Here is a 19703-nt window from a genome sequence, read left to right as displayed (position 1 = left end):
TATCTTGTCAAACTTGCCTACAATAGAAGCCGAGTTCCTAAGTATCTTGTTGAACGCACTGCAGGAGGATTGGAGTTTTCTATCAGCTGAAGCAGAAAACAATGAGAGCAGCAGTTTACTTTTTATTCTTTGCTAGCTAAACCATGGGTCCTGTTTTTGTTCTTAGTCAAGAGTGAGTACAAACACAGTTACACAGACGTAGAGTACAGGTAAATAATTGTTATTTTATTGTGTCTTGGTACATATTTCTCAAAAAGGAGATCATTCACTTTTGAATCCAGCTTATGATGTAACCATACCTTATCCTTGATTTAAAGGAACATTCCCACAGTGTTGGCTCAGTGGTTAGCACTGCTGTCTCACAGCGCCAGGGACCCGGTTTCGATCCCAGTCTTGGGCGACTGTCTGTGTGGAGTTTGCACATTCTCCCCTTGTCTGCATGGGTTTCCTCCAGGTGCTCCAGTTACCTCCCGCATTCCAAAGGTGTGCAGGTTAGGTGAACCGGTCACGCTAAGTTGCCCATAGTGTTCAGGAATGTCATCAGTGATAAATGTAGAGTAATGGGGAATGGGTTTGGTTGGGGTACTCTTCAAAGGGTTGGTGTGGACCTGTTGAGCCAAAGGGCCTGTTTCCACACTGTACAGATTCTATGATTGAACATTTACAGACTGGAAGTGACCAGCAAACAAGTTCTGCCACGGAAAACTTCAGAAGAAAGCTGAAGTTCAGTAAGAGTGTATGCTTCAAGAAGATGAAAGGAATTGCATTAAAATAAATTTATGTTGACTGACAAATGATTGTACTCTGCCTCCCTCAGGTCACACACCTGCTACATTGAGAAGGGTGGAGTAGACAGACTGCTCCTACATTTCTGACATTCTTGACTTGCTGCAAGAAGACATGCACAATCATATGGGAGAATTTTCTTCCTAGCGTTCCAAGATTTTGATGAATAGATGTTGACTAATTTAGAATTTAGAATCCATACAGTGTGGGAACAGGCTACTTGGCCCAAAAATTCCACACCGACCCTCTGAAGAGTAACCCACCCAGACCCATTCCTCTACCCTATTACTCAGCATTTCCCCTGACTAATGCACCTAACCTACACAACCCTGGATCCCACAGCATGGCCAATTCACCTAACCTATGGGATTCAGGAGGAAACTGGAGCATCCACAGGAAACCCACACAGACAAAGCGAGAATGCGCAAACTCCACATAGTTACCCAAGGCTGGGATTGAACCCAGGTGCCTGGTGCAGTGTGGCAGCAGCGCTAACCTCTGAGCAACTGTGCCACCCAGACCTTCAACCTCTCGGCATTGCCTCAGAACACAAGAACTGAGTCAAAAACATAAGCTAACTGGAGAGCTGTAGATGGCCCACCTTTAAGACCAGAAAAGATCTCAGTATATGCACTTGAAAACTACTACAAATAATTCCACAGATTCATGCTCTCACAAGATATGAATATTATTTCCCACTTCTCTTTAAGACAGACTGAAATGCCTACATCAAAAATCTTTCACAATCACATTAAAAAGTGAGCATTTTTCCAACATGTTCCAGGTCATTGAATCATTGGTACCCACATGGGTATAAAAGCACAACCCTCTCCCCCCTCCATAGTTTCAGACACATGAGCTTTATTTGACACATGAGGTGGCAAATACTCTAAGACTACCTGATGGAAGGGAAGGAAAGTTGCTGAGCAACTGAAAGTGAGGATCCATTACTGAAGAAATACTTTGGCAGAAATCCCTCAACATTGTGGAAAGGGAACAAGAACATTGATGATGCGGGGGTGCCGGTGTTGGACTGGGGTGGACACAGTTAAAAATCACACACCAGGTTATTGTCCTACAGGTTTATTTGGAAGCACTAGCTTTCGGAGCACTGCTCCTTCGTCAGGTAGCATGTATTTTCAAATAAACCTGTTGGACTATAATCTGGTGTTGTGTGATTTTTAAGAATATTGATGTCACCTCAGAAAGAAGTTGGAGTAGCAATGCAGCAAGGGGCACAAGAGGGATGAGACGTTATTTTCATACTTTCAGTGGCATTATTCCAATTTCAAACACATATTAAGAAATGACATTCCAAAGGGGGGAGGCTCAATAAAACAGCACATGAGCTTAACTCGACTTTGACAAAATCGTTCAATCAGCCACAAAGAGCACTGAAGAACGTTTTTGGCGTAAAGTAAGTAAGCTTTTGTAAAAATGTAATTGTAGTGCTGTCACTTCAGAATTTAAGTTCATGTGTGCGACACAATAAGAATTAATTCCAAATTTAGATTGACAAGAGCTTGTGTAATCCTGTCATTTCACCTTTTTTTGTTGCCTGTGGGACAAGTGGAAAATCATGAATTGATTTGATATACACAACTTATTTGAGAGCCCAAACATATTTACCGAGTTTTTTATTTGTTAAAAAAAGTCGCATGTTTGACAATCAGATTTCAGTATTTACGTTTAATATTAACAATTTATGTTAATTATTTGTTGTTTTTATTCATGCAGCTTCCATTGATAGCCATTTTATTATGCGGGGCACTTAGCAAGGGAGTTAATAAGTGATGGCTGTGCAATCGTGAATTTAAAAATGTCAAGTTTGACTTATCTTCGCCTCAAGCTCCAAACGGAGATGGAGAAGCAGTCTGTTTTTATTGGCTTAAAATAAGCATTTCTCGCAGTCCAAACATGCCCTCTGGATGCATCAATACAAGAATGATTAATTGCTAGGTATTAGGATTATACAGCCTTTCTTGCCATAGGTGAAACTCTGGAAACAAAAGCACTCTCAGCTCCCTGACTTGTTTTATGATCTCAGGTTTGTTCAGACAGGTACTGCTACAACAAAGCAATATTGTGCTGCCACTCCGTAACCCACTTCCCCAGAGATTTAACGTAAAACTCTCCCTGCAGTGTTTAAAGTAACCATCTCATGGGTTCAATGAGGGTCATGACAGTAGCCACTGTATAATGCATACAGAGACAGAGAACGAATGAAATCGTTCCAGGGCAATTCACCAGCTTGAACTGCTCCCTCAAGACAGCTGAATACAAATAGTCTAACAGAGTGCTGCTCCAGAAGATTTAATAGAGAAGATAGAATCTGTTCTGGTATGTTCATCAGTATTGATTGGACAGAACATCTTAACGCTTGTTATTGTATGCAATGTGTTAGATACTTAGCTGGTGTCAACATTTCTTTCATCTCCTGATATATGCTCATTCCTATACAAAACAACAAAGTGCTGTGAAACCACAGGGAGCTATGGGCTACCAGCCCCCTTAACAAAGGGGCCAGTTGGAGGAATAGTGGTGCAAACAAAATACTTTCCCTGTTAGAAATGTGAAGCAAGAAACAAAAGAAATGCTGGAAATACTCAGACAATCAGACCTTTCAACCAGGACAACACTGAAATGTTCACTTTGCTTGTCTCCGACAGATGCTGTGTTTCAGTTGCTGAGGGTTTCCTGTCCATCTCATTTATGTTTTAGATTCAGAGATGGCATCCTCTCACTCTCTGTAAGGGCAGAAGGAAGCCCTGAGGGTACTTATTGCACACCTGCATAGATCACTGCTCCCTAGCATGCCAATCACAGTCAGCGAAACTTTAGAGAAATCTTCCCACTCTGTTTAATTCTCTATGGACAAGAAACGTTAAACAACAGTAACAAATAGATTTTTAAAGTTCTTATGTACCCTGAAGGCTTACACTTTTTTCCCCACAATTCATAAAAGAATTATCCTGGATGATAAGGGGGAGGTGATAGCCTAATGGTATTACTTGTTAATCCAGAGACCCAGGTAAAATCCTGCTACAGCAGATGGTAGAATTAAGAGTCTAATGTTGACCATGAATTAATTATCTATTGTCAGGAAAAACTTACCTGGTTCACTACTGTCCTTTAGGGAAGGAAAGTGCCATCCTCACCTGGTCTGGCTGACATGTGACTCCAGACCCACAGCAATGTGCTTCACTCTTAAGTGCCTTCTGGTCAATTAGGGATGGACAATAAGTATTGGCCCAGCCAGCAATGCCCTCATCCCATGAGCGAGTTTTAATAAAACATGACTTCAATTACATAACACAATGTTACATCAGAGCTGCATTGATTGACCCAACCTACATGCAATATTATATCTACATACAGTCCAACGCTTGGACAAGAATATTGTAATCTTAGACAGGGCACTCTGCTCCAAATGTGAAACAGGCAATTGAACTTCCTGGAGGCTTTGACAGAAGAGATGATGAGAATCTATTTCTCATGTTTAGGAAGTCTAATAATCAGTCACAGCTCAGGATAGAGTCAGCCACTCACAACTCAGATGAGGAGTTAGATTCTCACTCAAAAGACTCTATATTGTTTAATTTTCTATCTCAGAAAGTTGACGTAAATGAAATTGATGGATATTTTGGACCCTAAGAGAATACAGTGGAAAGTGACCGTGAAATTGAGGTTTAACCTCAATCTTATTGAATAGCTAAACAGGTTCATCAATGAAGGCTATGACTCATTGTACTTCTGTTTGATTATATTTTTAGACCACTTACAAGAAACCATCCAAATTTGACGCCAGAAGGATGGCAACCAGCAATGTTTGCAATTGTTTGGACACTTTTCAGACAGTCCCATTGTCCACAGGTGGTGTTGCATAATTTTCTATTTTCAGAAAAAGTGTAACATATACATCAGGAAAACTGATGGTGGTGGCAGCACCGCTCCTGGACTGTAACCCCATAGTGTCCAGGGCTGTGCAGGCTAGATGGATTAACCTTGGAAAATGCAGGGTTATATGAATAAATGAGGAGGGTGGGTCAGGGTAGGATGCTCTTTGCAGGGTTGGTATGGACTAGGTGGGCCAAATGGCTTCCTTTCAGACAGTGAGGATTCTATGATTCTATGATAAAGCACAACAAGCTTAACTGACACTCATTCCTGTAAATGTGAGGATGCAGTGATCAATCACTGTCTATAAAAGTGTTGCTGCTTGAGCAATGAGATGATGTTGACCTTCACTGGGAATTGGGGGAAAGCTCAGACAAGCTTCGAGGGTGGGTGGGCGTGGGTGGGGGAGGGGGGGGGGGGGGGGAGGTGTTGAGGCTACAGATGGAGAAGCTGTGTAAATTTTGGGTTCTGAAATAGCGACACATTTCTGAAGGAGGTATGAAGCCATGTCAGCTGTGCCACCTATATAACCTGAACAGGTTTTGATTCCCCACTACATGCATGGTGAGGGGCAACACTGGCATGCAGCATTTAAATATGGTGCCAGGAATTCCAGTAAGCTCTGGCAGTGGAGAATGCTTCTGACTCTGGTGAAAGGGAATGTATAATGAATGGGGCATGGCAGGGTCATGGGTGATGAGGCGAGTTTCAAAAAGTTGCATGTGAAATCCTGCTAGGCCTCACAAAGAGAACCCTCAGTGAACCTCGATCAAAGTGACATTTAGCCAAATTCTGTTAAAATTCAACTCATTATTTTCCAGTATGGCAACATCTAGGATAAGGGTTTGACTTTAGTTAAGATACCATTGAGAATTGTTCTTCTCTGCTTCGTCTATGGAATTCAAATCCCAGAAAATAACAGAGACTGAGTCATTGAACATATTTGCGGATGTTTTTTGATAGATTTTTAAGTGACAAAGAGGTCAAGGGATTGGGGAGCAGATGGGAAGGTGGAGTTAGTCCACAGAAAGATCAGCCATGATTTTACTAAATAGTGGACCGGGGAGGAGGAGCAAATGTCACATCCCTGCTTGTAATTCTTGCATTTCAGTCAAAGTAACCATTCCTGTGATTCCTGTAAAGGCTGTTACTCAGTGGAGAGTGCAGCATGTAAAGATGTGGCATAAGATAATCAGTTGTAGATATTTCCTAATCAAGCTTTTTTGTTTATTATTCACTCACCAGATATGTGTGTCTCTGGCTATGCCAGCATTTATTACCTATCCCTTGATTATCAATCACATTGCTGTGGGTCTGGAGTCACATGTAGGTCAGACAGATAAGGATGGCAGTTTCCTTCTCCAGAGGACATTAGTGAACCAGATGGGTTTTCTTGACAATCAACAATGGCTTCACAGTTATCATTAAACTCCTAATTCGAGATATTCATTGAATTCAAATTCTACGATTGCCATGGTAGGATTCAAACCTGGTTCACTTGAATAGCATCAGGGTCTCTGGATTAATAGTGTAGTGATAATACCACAAGGCTATCACCTCCCCATATTCACACACTTCCGAAACTGGTACGATTTGCACACAGGCCTCCTAGCTGAGAGTCAGTGACATGACCATTGCACCTCAATGTTTGATCAGTTGCATTAATTAAGGGTATATTTTCTGTTGATTAAAGTATTAGTTGGCAAATACATAAGGTCAGTCAATGTTAATTTTATTTGTTTCTTACAGCAAGTCTTAAAACTTACAAGCTTCTGGTGTGGTTCCATCCAGCTGGTCACTGGGAATATTAATTTACTTTTAAAAGCCCTCAGTTTCCAAGTGGCTCTGAAGATCCACATACCAGTTTGTTGCACCTTCTTTCATTTTTTATGTAGTTGAATTTCTCAACTCTGCTTTCCATCCATGTTTCAAGACTTCTCATGCTAACCCTAGACTTCCATGTTCTGTCGATAATTTAGAAATTATTGCTGAGAATCTATACAAAAAAAATCCTGGTTCTGAAAATAATGCGTACAAATCCTGAACAGCTGTCATAACCCCTCAACAAACACAAAGCTGACAATACAAATGAATACTAAAGCCTCTCAAACAGCCTTGAGTATATGACAATGAACTGCTTCATAAGGCTCAGTAACTAATGTTTCATCATGTGGCCGTCACATTATATTGTAAAATTGATACTTTTATCCCCTCCTGCAAAGTAACCCGGAGATTTAAGAACAAGTGAACTATGCTGGGAGAGCAGTGAGCTTGAGCTTCTTATGTCTGAAGCTGCAGTATTAACAGATATGTTACTGCAAGGTCAAACTCAAATACACATAATGACATTGCTGCAGTCATGGATGTGAAGATTTAGAAAGAGTAATCTGAGCACTAAACCAACGGAAGCTTGAATTTATACAGCACTCTTACTATGGTAAAATGTCACAAGACATGTTGTAGAAATATTATGAAACAATTTTTGATATTGGGAGGGTAGTTGAGGTGGGAAACCTTGAAACTTTTAAAAAGTACTTGGATGAACACTTGAAATATCATAATGTTTGGGCCAAGTGCTGGAAAGTGGGATCAATGCAGATTTCGCATAGCCTTTGTTAATAGAGATTTGATGGGCTGAAGGGCCTCTTTTTAACCCTCTGATTCTATGACTTACAAAAACAAAATCCATGAGTAACCAAAATGATGTTTTCTTTAGTTCTTGGAATGTGTGTGTCACTGGCACAGCCAGTATTTACTGCTGATCCTTAAGTATCCTTAAGACAACCACCTGATGAAGGAGCAGCACTCCGAAAGCTAGTGCTTCCAAATAAACTTGTTGGATGAATACTTGGTATTGTGTGATGTTTAACTTTGTCCTTAAGAAGGAAGTGTTGAACTGGTTTCGTGAGCTGTTGCCTTTCATGTGGTGTTGATGGACCTACAGTCCTGTGAGGGTGAGAGTTCTGTGAGTTTGGCCAACTGTGATATTGATAATATTGAAGCAGCTGTGGTTATGTTTTCAGGACAGGAGGCTGTGAGAATTGGAAAGAAACTTGCAGATGGTGGTACTCGAAAGCGTCTGCTGCCCCTATCCTTCTAGGTTGCTGAGGTCGAGGGTTTAGAAGGTAGCACTGATGGATCCTTGGCAAGGTGCGATTATCCATCTTGTAGATGATACACACCACGCTGCCACACCTTGGGATTTGTGTGGCGTGATTGTTAACTTATTAGTCCAAGCCTGTCTAGATCCTGCTGCACATGGGCATGGACTGCTTCACCATCTGAAGAATAGATCTGATAAAGTGTCATCAACCTGGGGTATTGTCATTGTTTCCCTTTCCAGTGACATTTGCAAATCCATCAAATACTTTCAGCATTTTCTGTTTTTGTTTTCAAATTCTCAGCAATTGCAGTACTTTGCTTTTGCATTTGTGGAAGCAAATAGATTTGGTGATTGAAAGGATATGGGGTTGGAAGATTAGCTTGGGGTCAAGTATGATGCCAAGCTGGCAATGTGTCTGGTTTAACCTCAGACAGTGGCCAGGAGTGGAATGGAGCCTGTTAGATACAAAGTGGTTGAATTTCCACTGGGGATTTTCATGTGCTTTTCCTGCTGTGCTGTTTCCAGAAACATCAATGGAGTAGTGGGAGATTTGGATAACATTCTGGGTAAATTTTAGCCTAAGTGCACTCTCTATGAATCAGATTTTTGTTTTTTTTATATAAGTGATGATTGTAAAGTTTGCTATGAGCTATTCTTTCAATATTTTTCTGTTTTGCATGGACTCTCGATAGCTATAAATTACAATAGAGCAACTATACTGGTGCCAAGCCTCTTCAGTATTATTGGAGCTGCACTCATCGAGATAAATGGAGAGTGTTCCAACACACTCCTGACTTGTGCCTTCTTGTGATGAACAGGCTCGGGGGAGACAGGAGGTGAGTTCCTCATTGCAGATTTCCCAGCACAGTATATGTATAGCTGGTCCAAATCAGTTTTTGGTCAATGGTAAAATCCAGGATGCTGGTAGTGGGGGATTTAGCAAACAATAATACAAAAGGGGATACTCTCTCTTGTTGGAGATGATCATTGCCTGGTCTGTGCGTGGTCTGAATGTTACTTGCCCATGAGCAGCCCAAGCTTGAATGTTGGTCAAGTCTTGCTGTGTATGGACATGGTGTGTAAATTATCACAGTACTTCAGTTGTATATACTGACTTCTGCCACCAAACACTGTTGCATTGATAAGGTTGGTGAAATCGATGTTATAAACATAAGGCTGACTTTTAAACTCAACAATGATGTCCTTTTAAAATAAACTACAAAAAATAGGTTCATGTGCCAGCTTTTGGATATCTTATAATAATGTTTTTCAGTTATGATGTATTGATTCCCAACAAATACAAGATACACAAGAGAATAATGGTTCATAATCCCTGATTAGTCACCCCATGTGCAATCAAACACAACATTGCAAACTTACGTCTGATATCTTTTTAACTTACATGTTGTTCCAGATGTGCAAATGTGTTTACATGGGATTTACAGAAAAAAGGTACATTAATACAATATACCTCTGATATTTTTTGCAAGCAAATTTAAAATTTTTGAAAGTTTCAGAATCATTTAAATTTTCTCCACTACTCCAAACATTTTAACAGTAAGATAATGAACTGAGCCCACATTCAATTGGCATGCCTTTCAATGTCCACCATGTGGCACTATTGCCCTGAAATACTCATCCCAATTTAGCCTTGAGGTTCTTGCACTTTGCCCTCTTTTAGCTCAATCGGGGAATTTTGTTCAAGAAAACTCTGAAGGCTCGAGCTTCAAGGAATGCACACTACCTAAACCCATTTCTACTTCTTTGAAGTTCTCGAGTTTCACAACTCTCTAAGTACACTGCTGTCCTTCAATCTGCATGCATATCCCATCCCTGAGCCTCATAATCAATAATCAGGTTGTATCTTCCCTGAATATCCCTCCATCTCCAACTCTTCTTCTCCTTCATTAATCCCCTTCCAAATATCTTTCTTTTTGCTCAGGGTTATAGTCATCTCTCTTTTACAAACTTCTGAATTTTTACCTAACTATATTTCTGTGGGACTTTTCTTCAGTTTTCAAGTTTCTATGTAATGCATTCTGCCTGATTCGTGACTTGCTCTTAAGTGATTACACTGTTACAGAAAGAATTACTATGACATTACAAACAAGTTGAACTTATGATAGCAGAGATAGAAGATAAATGTATTTCAGAATTTCCTTTCTTTGACAATATAATATTGTCTGCAGTCAGTCCTGGTCACCATACTGTAAGAAGAATGCGATTACACTAGGAATGGTGAAAAAGAGATTCGCCAGGATGTTGCCAGGGTTGGAGTGCTTTAGCTATGAGAGCGAGACTAGGTAGATTGGCATTCTTTTCGTTACAGCAGAGAAAGCTGGAATGGGGCTTGCGATGGGTGCTGAGGGGCAGTGGTGACCTGATTGAAGTGCACAAACTTCTGAGGGCCATAGACAAGACAATGTATGCTATAATTCATCTCTTTTTGGGCCTTTTTTGGAATAATATTGCCCATTTACTAAAAATGCTGAGGAGTTTTGTGCTGAGAGATACTATTAAGAATGAGTTGTGCTGAGGCTTTTTTTTAAGAATAGTATTCCTACAGTGTGGAAACTGGCCCTTTGGCCCAACCAGTCCACACTGACCATCTGAAGAATAACCCACCAAGACCCATCTCCCTCTGACTAATGCATCTAACACTATGGGTAATTTAACATGGCCAATTCATCTGACCTGCACATCTTTGGACTGTGGGAGGAAACCCAAGCATCCAGAGGAAACCCACACAGGCACAGAGAATGTGAAAACATTACACAGACAGACACCCAGGGCTGGGATTGAACCCAGGTGCCTGGTGCAGTGAGGCAGCAGTGCTAACCTCTGAGCCACTGTGCCACCCCCTCCTTCCTTTGAAATCTTCCAAATGTCTTATCTGCTCAGACTTTGGTGTCTTCAAAGTCAACCTTAGCTGTCAGGGTAGTACCAAAACATGCAGCCCTAATTCTAGCGCATCCAATTCTATCTTTTAGACCAACACTGCAGTTATTTTGCTGAAGAATTATTGCATAGTTTATAATTTAGCTTGTAATTATTAACTATTACTGACAGCATTGATAAATTTTCTCACTTCAAGCCACAGAGAATTCATTATTAGATGCACTGTCCCATGAAAATTGCTCATGAGAATTCTAATCAGTTTGTAGCTAAAATTCCCAATTAAATCTTGCCATTACTCTCTGCAGTCAGGTGAACTGTGTAGTGTTTCCATGAAAGCATGAAGTATCTTGGAAATCAGGAAAATAAAGTTGTATTATAACGTCTCACTTACATCCCATGAACATATGCAAAAAAAAGTGACAAAATACCACGAGTTCTATTAATGCTCACATGCCAATTAGAGAGTGTAACCACATCCACATGACTCCAAACACCAGAAATTCTAACTCCAAGGATTTGGAGATGCCGGTGTTGGACTGGGGTGTACAAAGTTAAAAATCACACAACACCAGGATATAGTCCAACAGGTTGAAGTGGAAGCACACTAGCTTTCAGAGCGACGCTCCTTCATCAGGTAATAGTGGAGGGCTCGATCGTAACACAGAATTTACAGCAAAAAATTTACAGTGGGATGTAACTGAAATTATACATTGAAAAATTAATTGTCTGTTAAGCCTTTCATCTGTTAGAATACAGTGATAGTTTCACTTTGTTCATGTGCAAATCACAAAACCTTTTTTTTTAAAGTTGCATTCTCGGGTTAGCTGTTCGCTCCGAAAGCTAGTGTGCTTCCGATTAAACCTGTTGGACTATAACCTGGTGTTGTATGATTTTTAACTTTCTAACTCCAAGGAGGCAGCTAAAGAATAGCAAAATAATATGCAGCCAAATTTCAGACAGGCTTTGGGAGATTCCTCCACATCTTTTTAAAGCAAACTGTCTAACTTTAGTGGACTCCCCTTACCCTTGAAAGATTATTAAGCATGGATCAGTTAAATAATTTGCACCTCTGTGCTTACAGTCCTATGTTCTTGAAAAAACAGCCTACTTAATCCTCACTTAGATTCCCCCTAAAAATTAAACTGTTAATATTTAATGCTTACTGTCCTGATTCCACTGCTTTCAGAAAAAAAACTAAACATGGTTCTGTTTTTGCTGTCACAGAATAGACCATTCCACATGTTTAGACTCACAGAGTTAAAGAGTCATTTATGACCCAGAAGGGGGCCATACATCCCACTGAGTCTATTTGAATCATGCTGAGCAATTCCCTTTGTCCCATTTTCCTGTTTGCTCCCATAGCCCTGCAGCTTTGCTTCATTCAGGTGCCCATCCATTTTCCTTTCTAAATCATTGATTGTTTTCATATCTTCCCTCCTCACGGGCAGTCAGACTGCCGTAATCTGAATGAAGAAGTCATATTTTAATTGAGTATTTATGTTCTGTTATCTAGTTTTGAACACATTTACCCTGCTGGCTCTGAGCATCATCAAGGTTTTAGTTTATGTATTCAAATTAAAAGTTCTTAAATATCAACATAAGGTTCTGTTTCATTTACCTTTTATCCAATGCATGCATTTTTAGTTCTTGAAGCTTTTTCAGTGTTCAGTTAGTCAATGCCATCTATAAACCTAATTGCTTCTATCCGCCAGCATCATACATAGCATTAAAAGTGAGGACAGACTAATGCTTTGCATAGTTAATTACCTCTTATTTGTTTTGTACATCAATGACAACTTACCTCCTTTTTTCAACCATCTGTGTGTTATACTAATGGTTGTAAATGTTTTACATCTAACGACAGTACATATGAATAATAAAACCTGCCTTTTCTCAAACAACCTTTTTCTCATCAGAATAAACTAATCCTTCAACAATTCTGAAAAACACAAGTTTTAGAAATGACCAAGGTTAAGAACTGTTATCATAAGTAACTTAATCTCTCCTCAATTAGATTAGATTCCCTACGGTGTGGAATTAGGCCCTTCGGCCCAACAAGTCCACACCGACCCTCCAAAGAGCAACCACCCAGACCCATTCTCCTACCTTCACCCTGACTAATGCACTTAACAATATGGGCAATTTAGCATGGCCAATTAAACTAAACCGCACATCTTTGGACTGTGGGAGGAAACCGGAGCACCCGGAGGAAACCCATGCAGACACGGGGAGAATGTGCAAACTTTCAATTGAGAGATAAGAATAAATTCACCAGCAGCTGCTGAATTGCTAATTGAATAATTCAATCAAGATACAGTGAAGTGGAGAAACACATCCAAGGGCAAGAGTCATGAGACTCCTTTCATCACTTTTGGTATTTATCTGAGTATTCACAATTTCAATCGGTCAATATTTAGAATTAGACACTTGGCCTTAAAACAGCCGGTTCGCAGGTTACTGCACTTTTATTTAATCCTTCTGAAGGTCAATTACAAAGTTCAAAATCTGAGCAGCTAATTGATCTGATCCATTATTGTCTCTTAAAATATTTACTTCATTATTTTATCCTGCAACAAGGGTTGAAAATCTCTTCAAGTGAGCATCATTTGATAACAGTTGCGAGTTCTATCTATTTTGTGCACAATATGCATCAAGCCCACCTTCAATTAATTGGCAAGCCCACTGCCTTTCTCCATTATGTTAACCTGTTTTAATAGTCACTAACTAAGTCGACAATGGCTATCATTCCCCATTGTTGCGGTTCAAAAATATTTTAAATATTTAGCTCCTGACTTCATTAGCTCTAAGTATGGACTAAAGAGTTGAAATTAAGAGAGGCTGTGACAGCCTTTGACATCAAGACAATGTTTCACTGGGTGAGCCATTAAGGCCTTCAGATGAAGGATCTTCTTCCCATAGAGGGAGTGTAGTAAAAGTTTACCGGACTGAATAAAAGGAACAGGAGTAGGCCATTCAGTCCCTCAAGCCTGTTCCACCATTGAATTAGATCATGGCTGATCTGTGGCATAACTCCAGACACTTGCATTTGGCTCTTACCTCTCAATACCTTTACTTAAGAAAAAAATATTGATCTCAGATTTAAACTTTTCCAACATCTACTGCTGTTTGTGAAGTGGAGTTTCAAGCATCTACCACCTTTTTTCAATAGAAGTGCTTTCTAACATCTCTCCTCAATGGTCCAGCCCTATTTTTCAGACTATGGTCCTCGTTTCAGAAATCCTAACCAGTGGGAATAGTTTATTTTTATCATCCCTGTCATTTCCTGTTAGTATCTTTAACACTTCCATCAGATTACCCCTTAACTTTGTCATTCCTGTGATTGCAGATGTATGATGAGAGTCAAATCGGTTAAGTTTATATTCACTGGGAGTTTGTAAGAATGAGGGATTTCACAGAAACCTATAAAATTCTAACATGACTTGATAAATGGCCTGCCTAAACAGTGTGATGATGAGACAATGCAAGTTTTCACATGTGGAAAGGAACTGAGTGTTGGTCAAGGATGTGTCCAAAGAGGTTTAAGAGTCATTACTCTGCAGTATAGAGAGAGATTGTGGAGGAATTACGCAACAGCACATGGGATTGTCCCGATGAAAGCATAACCAGGAAGTTATTTCTGGTAACTGAATGGAGGTAGAGGAATTGAAGAATTGCTGAAAAATTGTGGAGGAGACTCAGGAGAAAGTTCTGCAGATGAACTTAAACTACAGGGCTCGTGCCTCTAGGGTGACAGCCGCTAAATAACTGGCCAATGTGCATGTCAGCATGTAACCCATCTAGATTGGCAGAAAACTCCATGAATAATCACTGCTATTTTGAATATGAACACCGTGCATTATGAAAACGGACGTGAAGAGAGAGGGAGAGTGTTTGACAGGGTAGAGAGAGAGCAAGAGATAGTGAGAGTGTTAGTGAGACAGTTAGAGAGAGAAAAAGATTTTAAAAAAGAGGAGGAGCGAACCCTGAGATGAGGAGTGGACCGTACGTGCACGATGACTCTGTCCCCAAATGGTATCCACACACAAGGACAACAGAGGGGGAAAGGCAGCCTGCTTCCCAGCCTTACTTTCACATCAATTCTGTAGAAGTCAGTTTGGAATGTGTCACCAGAGGCAAGGATCTAGTTAAACCTATTTTTTTTCTCTTGGCTCAGACTTCCTCCCTTTTCCTGGTGACTGATCCTAATCTCTTCAGCACTCTGCTTGAGCAAAGAGGCAAGGAAGGTTTTACCATCTTGACATATTTTATTGCATTTTTAAAATGAATTACAAATTTAAACAAACTTATTGCTTTGACCTTGATTTTCTTTGCTTGGTAAGTTGTCTATATTTTCTTTGTTGCTCGACTTCTTTAAGAAATTCATGATTAATATGTACTAAATCAGACTTCGCGCAGCCACTTATGGATTTCTTGGAGAATGGGAACAAGAGACTTGAAAGAAATATGAATACTTTTTGGAGGGCTGGCAAAATGGGCTATTGTTTGCTTCATAGAAACAGAAAATATTGGGCCACAAGACCATAAGGAGCGGAATGAGGCCATTCAGTCCATCGAATTTAATTCACCATTTGATCATGGCTGATTTGTTTCTCAACCTCATTCTTCTACATTCTGCCTTTGATCTACTCACTTAAGAAGAGCTTATCTGTCTCTTTCTTAAATACATTCAATTACTTGGCCTCCGCAGTCATCTGTGACAATGAGTTCCACAGATGCACCACCCTCTGGCTGAAGAAATTCCTGCTTATTTCAGTTCTAAATGGTTCATCCCTTCACTTTGAGGTTGTATCCTCAGGCCCTAGTCTCTCTACTAATGGAAATATCTTCTCCATGTCCCTTCTATTCAGAACTCTCAGAACTCTGAAAGTTTCAATGAGGTCCCCCTCATCTTTCTAAACTCCATTGATTAAAGGCTCGCAATCCTTACCCACTCCTCATATGATAAAACCTTCATCCCTGGGATCATTCTTGTAAACGTCCTGAGGACTTCCTCCAAGACCAGCAGATCCTTCCTTCAATACAGGTCCAAATCTGCTCACCATACTCAAATTGCCATCTCTCCCACTTGTGGAAATATCTCTCCAATTCTCTTCTATCCAGATATCTTGGTATTCTGTAAAATTCAATAAGATTCCCCCTTCATCCTGCTAGACTCCATGAAGTACAGACCCAGAGTCCTCAATTACTTCTTATACAACCAGCTCTTCATCTCTGGACTTCCTCTAAGGCCAGTCCAATCTTGCTTAGATATGGGGTCCAAAGCTATTCACAATATTTCAAATGCAATCTGATCAGAATCTTTTACAGCAGTACATCTCTGCTATTGTATTCTAATCCTCTTTAAATGAATGCTAACATTGCATTTGCCTTCCTAACTGCTAATTGACCCTGCATGTTAACAGAATCATGAACTAGGACTCCCAAGGTCTTTTGTCTTTCAGATTTCAAAGCCTTTCCACAGTAGTATTCTATGCCTCTATTTTTCCTACTGAAGAGCATAACCTCATACTTTCCCACAAAATGTTAAATGTCCAGAGCCTAGCAGCCTTTGTGCAGAGAGAATCAGAATGAATACAGATTGCCGTCCTGAAACATTGACTTTGTTTCTGTCCTGTAATAGTAGGTGCAGTGGACCAGGGTTCCAGGGTAAGTGGAGAGCTGGCCTTCTGCCTCCACTCTACCATTGTGACTCTGTCCTTCGACAATATTTTGATGTCAGTGCAAATCTGACACACCAGCTGGAAAAGTCCAGACAGCATTTGGAGAATGATTTTAATGGGGCCTCAAATGAGTCTAAGAGGCTACCTGTCACTTGCACATTGGTAGCTGCCACTCTCTCTGATGCTCCAAAAACTGAAATGGCTTAAAGGTGTAAATCACACAGGAGACTGGCTCACTGTCAAATTAATCGAAATTATGGGCCTATCTGGCTCTGGTTACAGAATGAAGTGGCTTCTTAAATATTAAACATTATATGTAGATTTCGTGCAATTTCAGTGTTGACTTTATTAATAATAAACTCTCTATTTAACAGTGGTAGGACAAAATATTTAGTGAGTAGAAATCACGGCATGCTATATCATGTTATACTCCACAATTGGTATTGTACAAAGAAGTTTGCAGGAATGTTTAATGAAGCTCATAAAAGAAAGGGAGGAAAAAATCCATATCATGAAATGAATAGGGGAAAAGATCACTAGCGTGATTTAATGCAATGGCTTCTTTATTAGGGCTCACAAAAACCTGAAAATTAAGGATTCTCACCTTAACCTCCAACTTCTTGCTTTGTTGCTCCATGTGAAAGTAATGCAGAAATCATCATATAATTTCCTATGTAATAGATAAAGCAAATCAAAACAAGTGAACCAAAAACAGAAGTTGCTGGAAAAGCTCAGTTCTGAGGAAGGGTCACTGGATCCGAAACATTAGCTTTGATTTCTCTGCACAGATACTGCCAGACCTGCTGAGCTTTTCTACTGCAGCTACAATTCTTTTGGTTTTTAAATTAAGTGAACCCTTTGTTTCATTTAAGATTGAATGGGTTTAACTTGTCAGGATTGAATCTGGAAAACTGTACAAGTGTACCGCTTGCAGTTACTTACAGCACAAAGCTGTTCACAAGTGTACTGATGAAATATAAATTATTCCAGCACTGCCTCATTCCCACAGACTGTCAGTTGCATTCTGGTAACTGGAGCATACAACAGGAAAGGGAGTACATTTAGGAGTCTCCAGTTGTCTCTGGTTAAATACAAAGCTGCATAACTAAGTTTTGAGACATTGACAAATAATAAAGACATTTAAGAATGTAAGATCAAAGATCCAAACAGAATCCAAGCATCAGAATTGTTTCATTCAAAGTAGCAACAGGCAAATGTTTCCTGTCAGGCCCTCAAACATTTTGACTTGCCTCAGGCAAACTGTATGATCATAATCTAAATACTGGGAGAATGAGTATACTGATGTACCAAGTACCCGTGACTGAAGAAAACTGAAGAAGAGTTATCAGATAATATCACACTTTCATTTGTTTGCAAAATTAAAAAGGAGATGATGTTACAATTTGAAAGTGCAATCATGATATAGCTGGCTTTGAGCAAAATGGTCCTGATCATTAGACAGCACTAATATTCAAAAACAGTGAGTGTGCAACATGTAATTGTTTATCCAAATGATAATGATTCCAAATTGGTGGAAGATTCATACCCAGGTGGTCCCTTTAAGGTAGCCCAGAAAGAGGGAACTTGCCATCTTGTGTGTCCTGCACATTCCTTGAGACCTTGGCATGGTCTAAAATGGTGGTGCTGAAAAAGCACAGCAGGTCAGGCAGGATCCGAGGTGCAGGAGAATCAACATTTCAGTCATACGCCCTTCATCAGGAATGCCAATTGCAGCAAGTCCAGTCTCCAAAATTTCATTAGAAATGATGGAAATTTCAGAATCATTCATGTTATTTTGTCAAGAAAATCAGGTTTGTAAACCTCACTTTACATTGGAAATCTTTGTGTTTCATTACATGCTGACTAAAGACACTCATGGAATGATAGGACAAAAATTTGCAACTTTAAAAGTTGACCTGAATGACATCTGTCCAGTGGCAACAGGACAGTAACAGGGGTATACAGGTTAATCACCACAGTCTTCCCCATCCTTGCTCCCAGTATGGCCACCACCATTTTCATTTGGGGCTTTGGCAGCAAAGCTGACATCATTTAGATGGATTATGATTTGTGACATGAAATTTACAGTGGTAGAAAATTCCTGATGCAGCTTTGATCTTCTTGTGTGCAAACTGCCCTTTCACTGCACTTGCTCATTCCTGGCAGCAGGATCTAAGCAATAGTCAGCAAAGTAACCACTATAAACTACTCTGAGAGGAAAACTAAAATTGAAAGCTATAGACAATGCTGTCAAGTCAGGAAGGGCTGCTGGCCCAGCTATCTCTTTCACCATTGCCTTTTCTCCACCTCCCAGGAAAATGTTTCTAGACCAAGCTTTGCAATGCATTCCCACCTCCTCAATCAGCACAGCATGTTGGAGCATCTGAAACAGTGAGGCAGCTCACCACAGTTATTTAAAGTAGTCCAGCATCTTCACAGGAAATTGGGTGTGAGTTGTAAGTCACCTCTCCTGCTGCCTGCCTGAAGCTGGCCCAGAGCTAAAATCTAATTTCATGTTTCTCCAAGTAAATAAATTATCATGGCTCCATTGCACGGCACAGTGCACTGTGAGCAAGCAGAGCTACTTTTCTGAAAGAAAATATTAGGGGCAAGAAACAACAAAAGAATCAATCTGGGTTACTCGTGCACACAACATCCAGTGTCCAAACTGATAACAGACTGATGAATAACAATGGCTGGACAGTGCTATGTAGAAAAAGATGAAGGCAGCAGGGGAGAAAGAACTGAAAACATTGTGAAAATCTGTTTTGTAATGGCCAGCATTACGGACAGTTACAAAGCTCATGCTGCAGAGAAATGCGTGCTCGATGGATCAGTGAAATTGACAATCGCTGAAGTAAGTGCCTTTTAGCAAAAACTACTTGTATTTACTGAAAATGGTTCATTTTCCTCAAGGAGTAAATTTTTGCCATAAAGGAAAATGGAAGATATCAATCATGCCCTATCAACCTGTTCTGCGCCAGTTCTCTGCAAGTTGGGCACAAGCACATTGTTCATAGACCTGCTATGTTGGCTTCAGACAATCACAGACAAATGCTTGGAAAAATGCAGGTTTAACATGGACACAGCACAATCTTATTTAGATGAAGATGAAAAACAGATTATTCAGTACAAAAAAAGGGTCGTTTACACTTCAGTATCTCTGATTTTTTATTGCAGAGTACAAGCTTAACTTAAGAGTTTTAAATAAATCGCCAAATAAGACATGGTTCAAATGATAAAATTGTTTTAAGTTCAACTTTCCAAAGAAAAGTGCACAATTTCATCGATGTTTAGAGGCAGAGAATATGTTAAGCAAGGAGTTGACACTGAACCGA

The 19703-nt window shown here is 40.0% G+C and overlaps 1 protein-coding gene across 5 annotated transcripts in view; it reads right to left on the bottom strand.

Annotated features, from left to right (window-relative positions):
• The window catches only part of LOC132825811 (astrotactin-2-like), a 1607744-nt gene that overhangs the window by 1027478 nt on the left and 560563 nt on the right, over positions 1-19703 (bottom strand). The window contains exon 6 of one of the 5 annotated variants that reach the window (XM_060841301.1): positions 6268-6291. The exons of the other annotated variants lie outside the window; for them this stretch is intronic. Within the exon in view, the coding sequence (XP_060697284.1) occupies positions 6268-6291 (24 nt within the window). The remainder of the gene's footprint in view (positions 1-6267; positions 6292-19703) is intronic. 5 annotated transcript variants of the gene reach the window in all.

The sequence above is a fragment of the Hemiscyllium ocellatum genome, chromosome 21 (genome assembly GCF_020745735.1).
Source record: "Hemiscyllium ocellatum isolate sHemOce1 chromosome 21, sHemOce1.pat.X.cur, whole genome shotgun sequence".
NCBI lineage: Eukaryota > Metazoa > Chordata > Chondrichthyes > Orectolobiformes > Hemiscylliidae > Hemiscyllium > Hemiscyllium ocellatum.
This window is presented reverse-complemented; position numbering and strand designations above follow the sequence as displayed.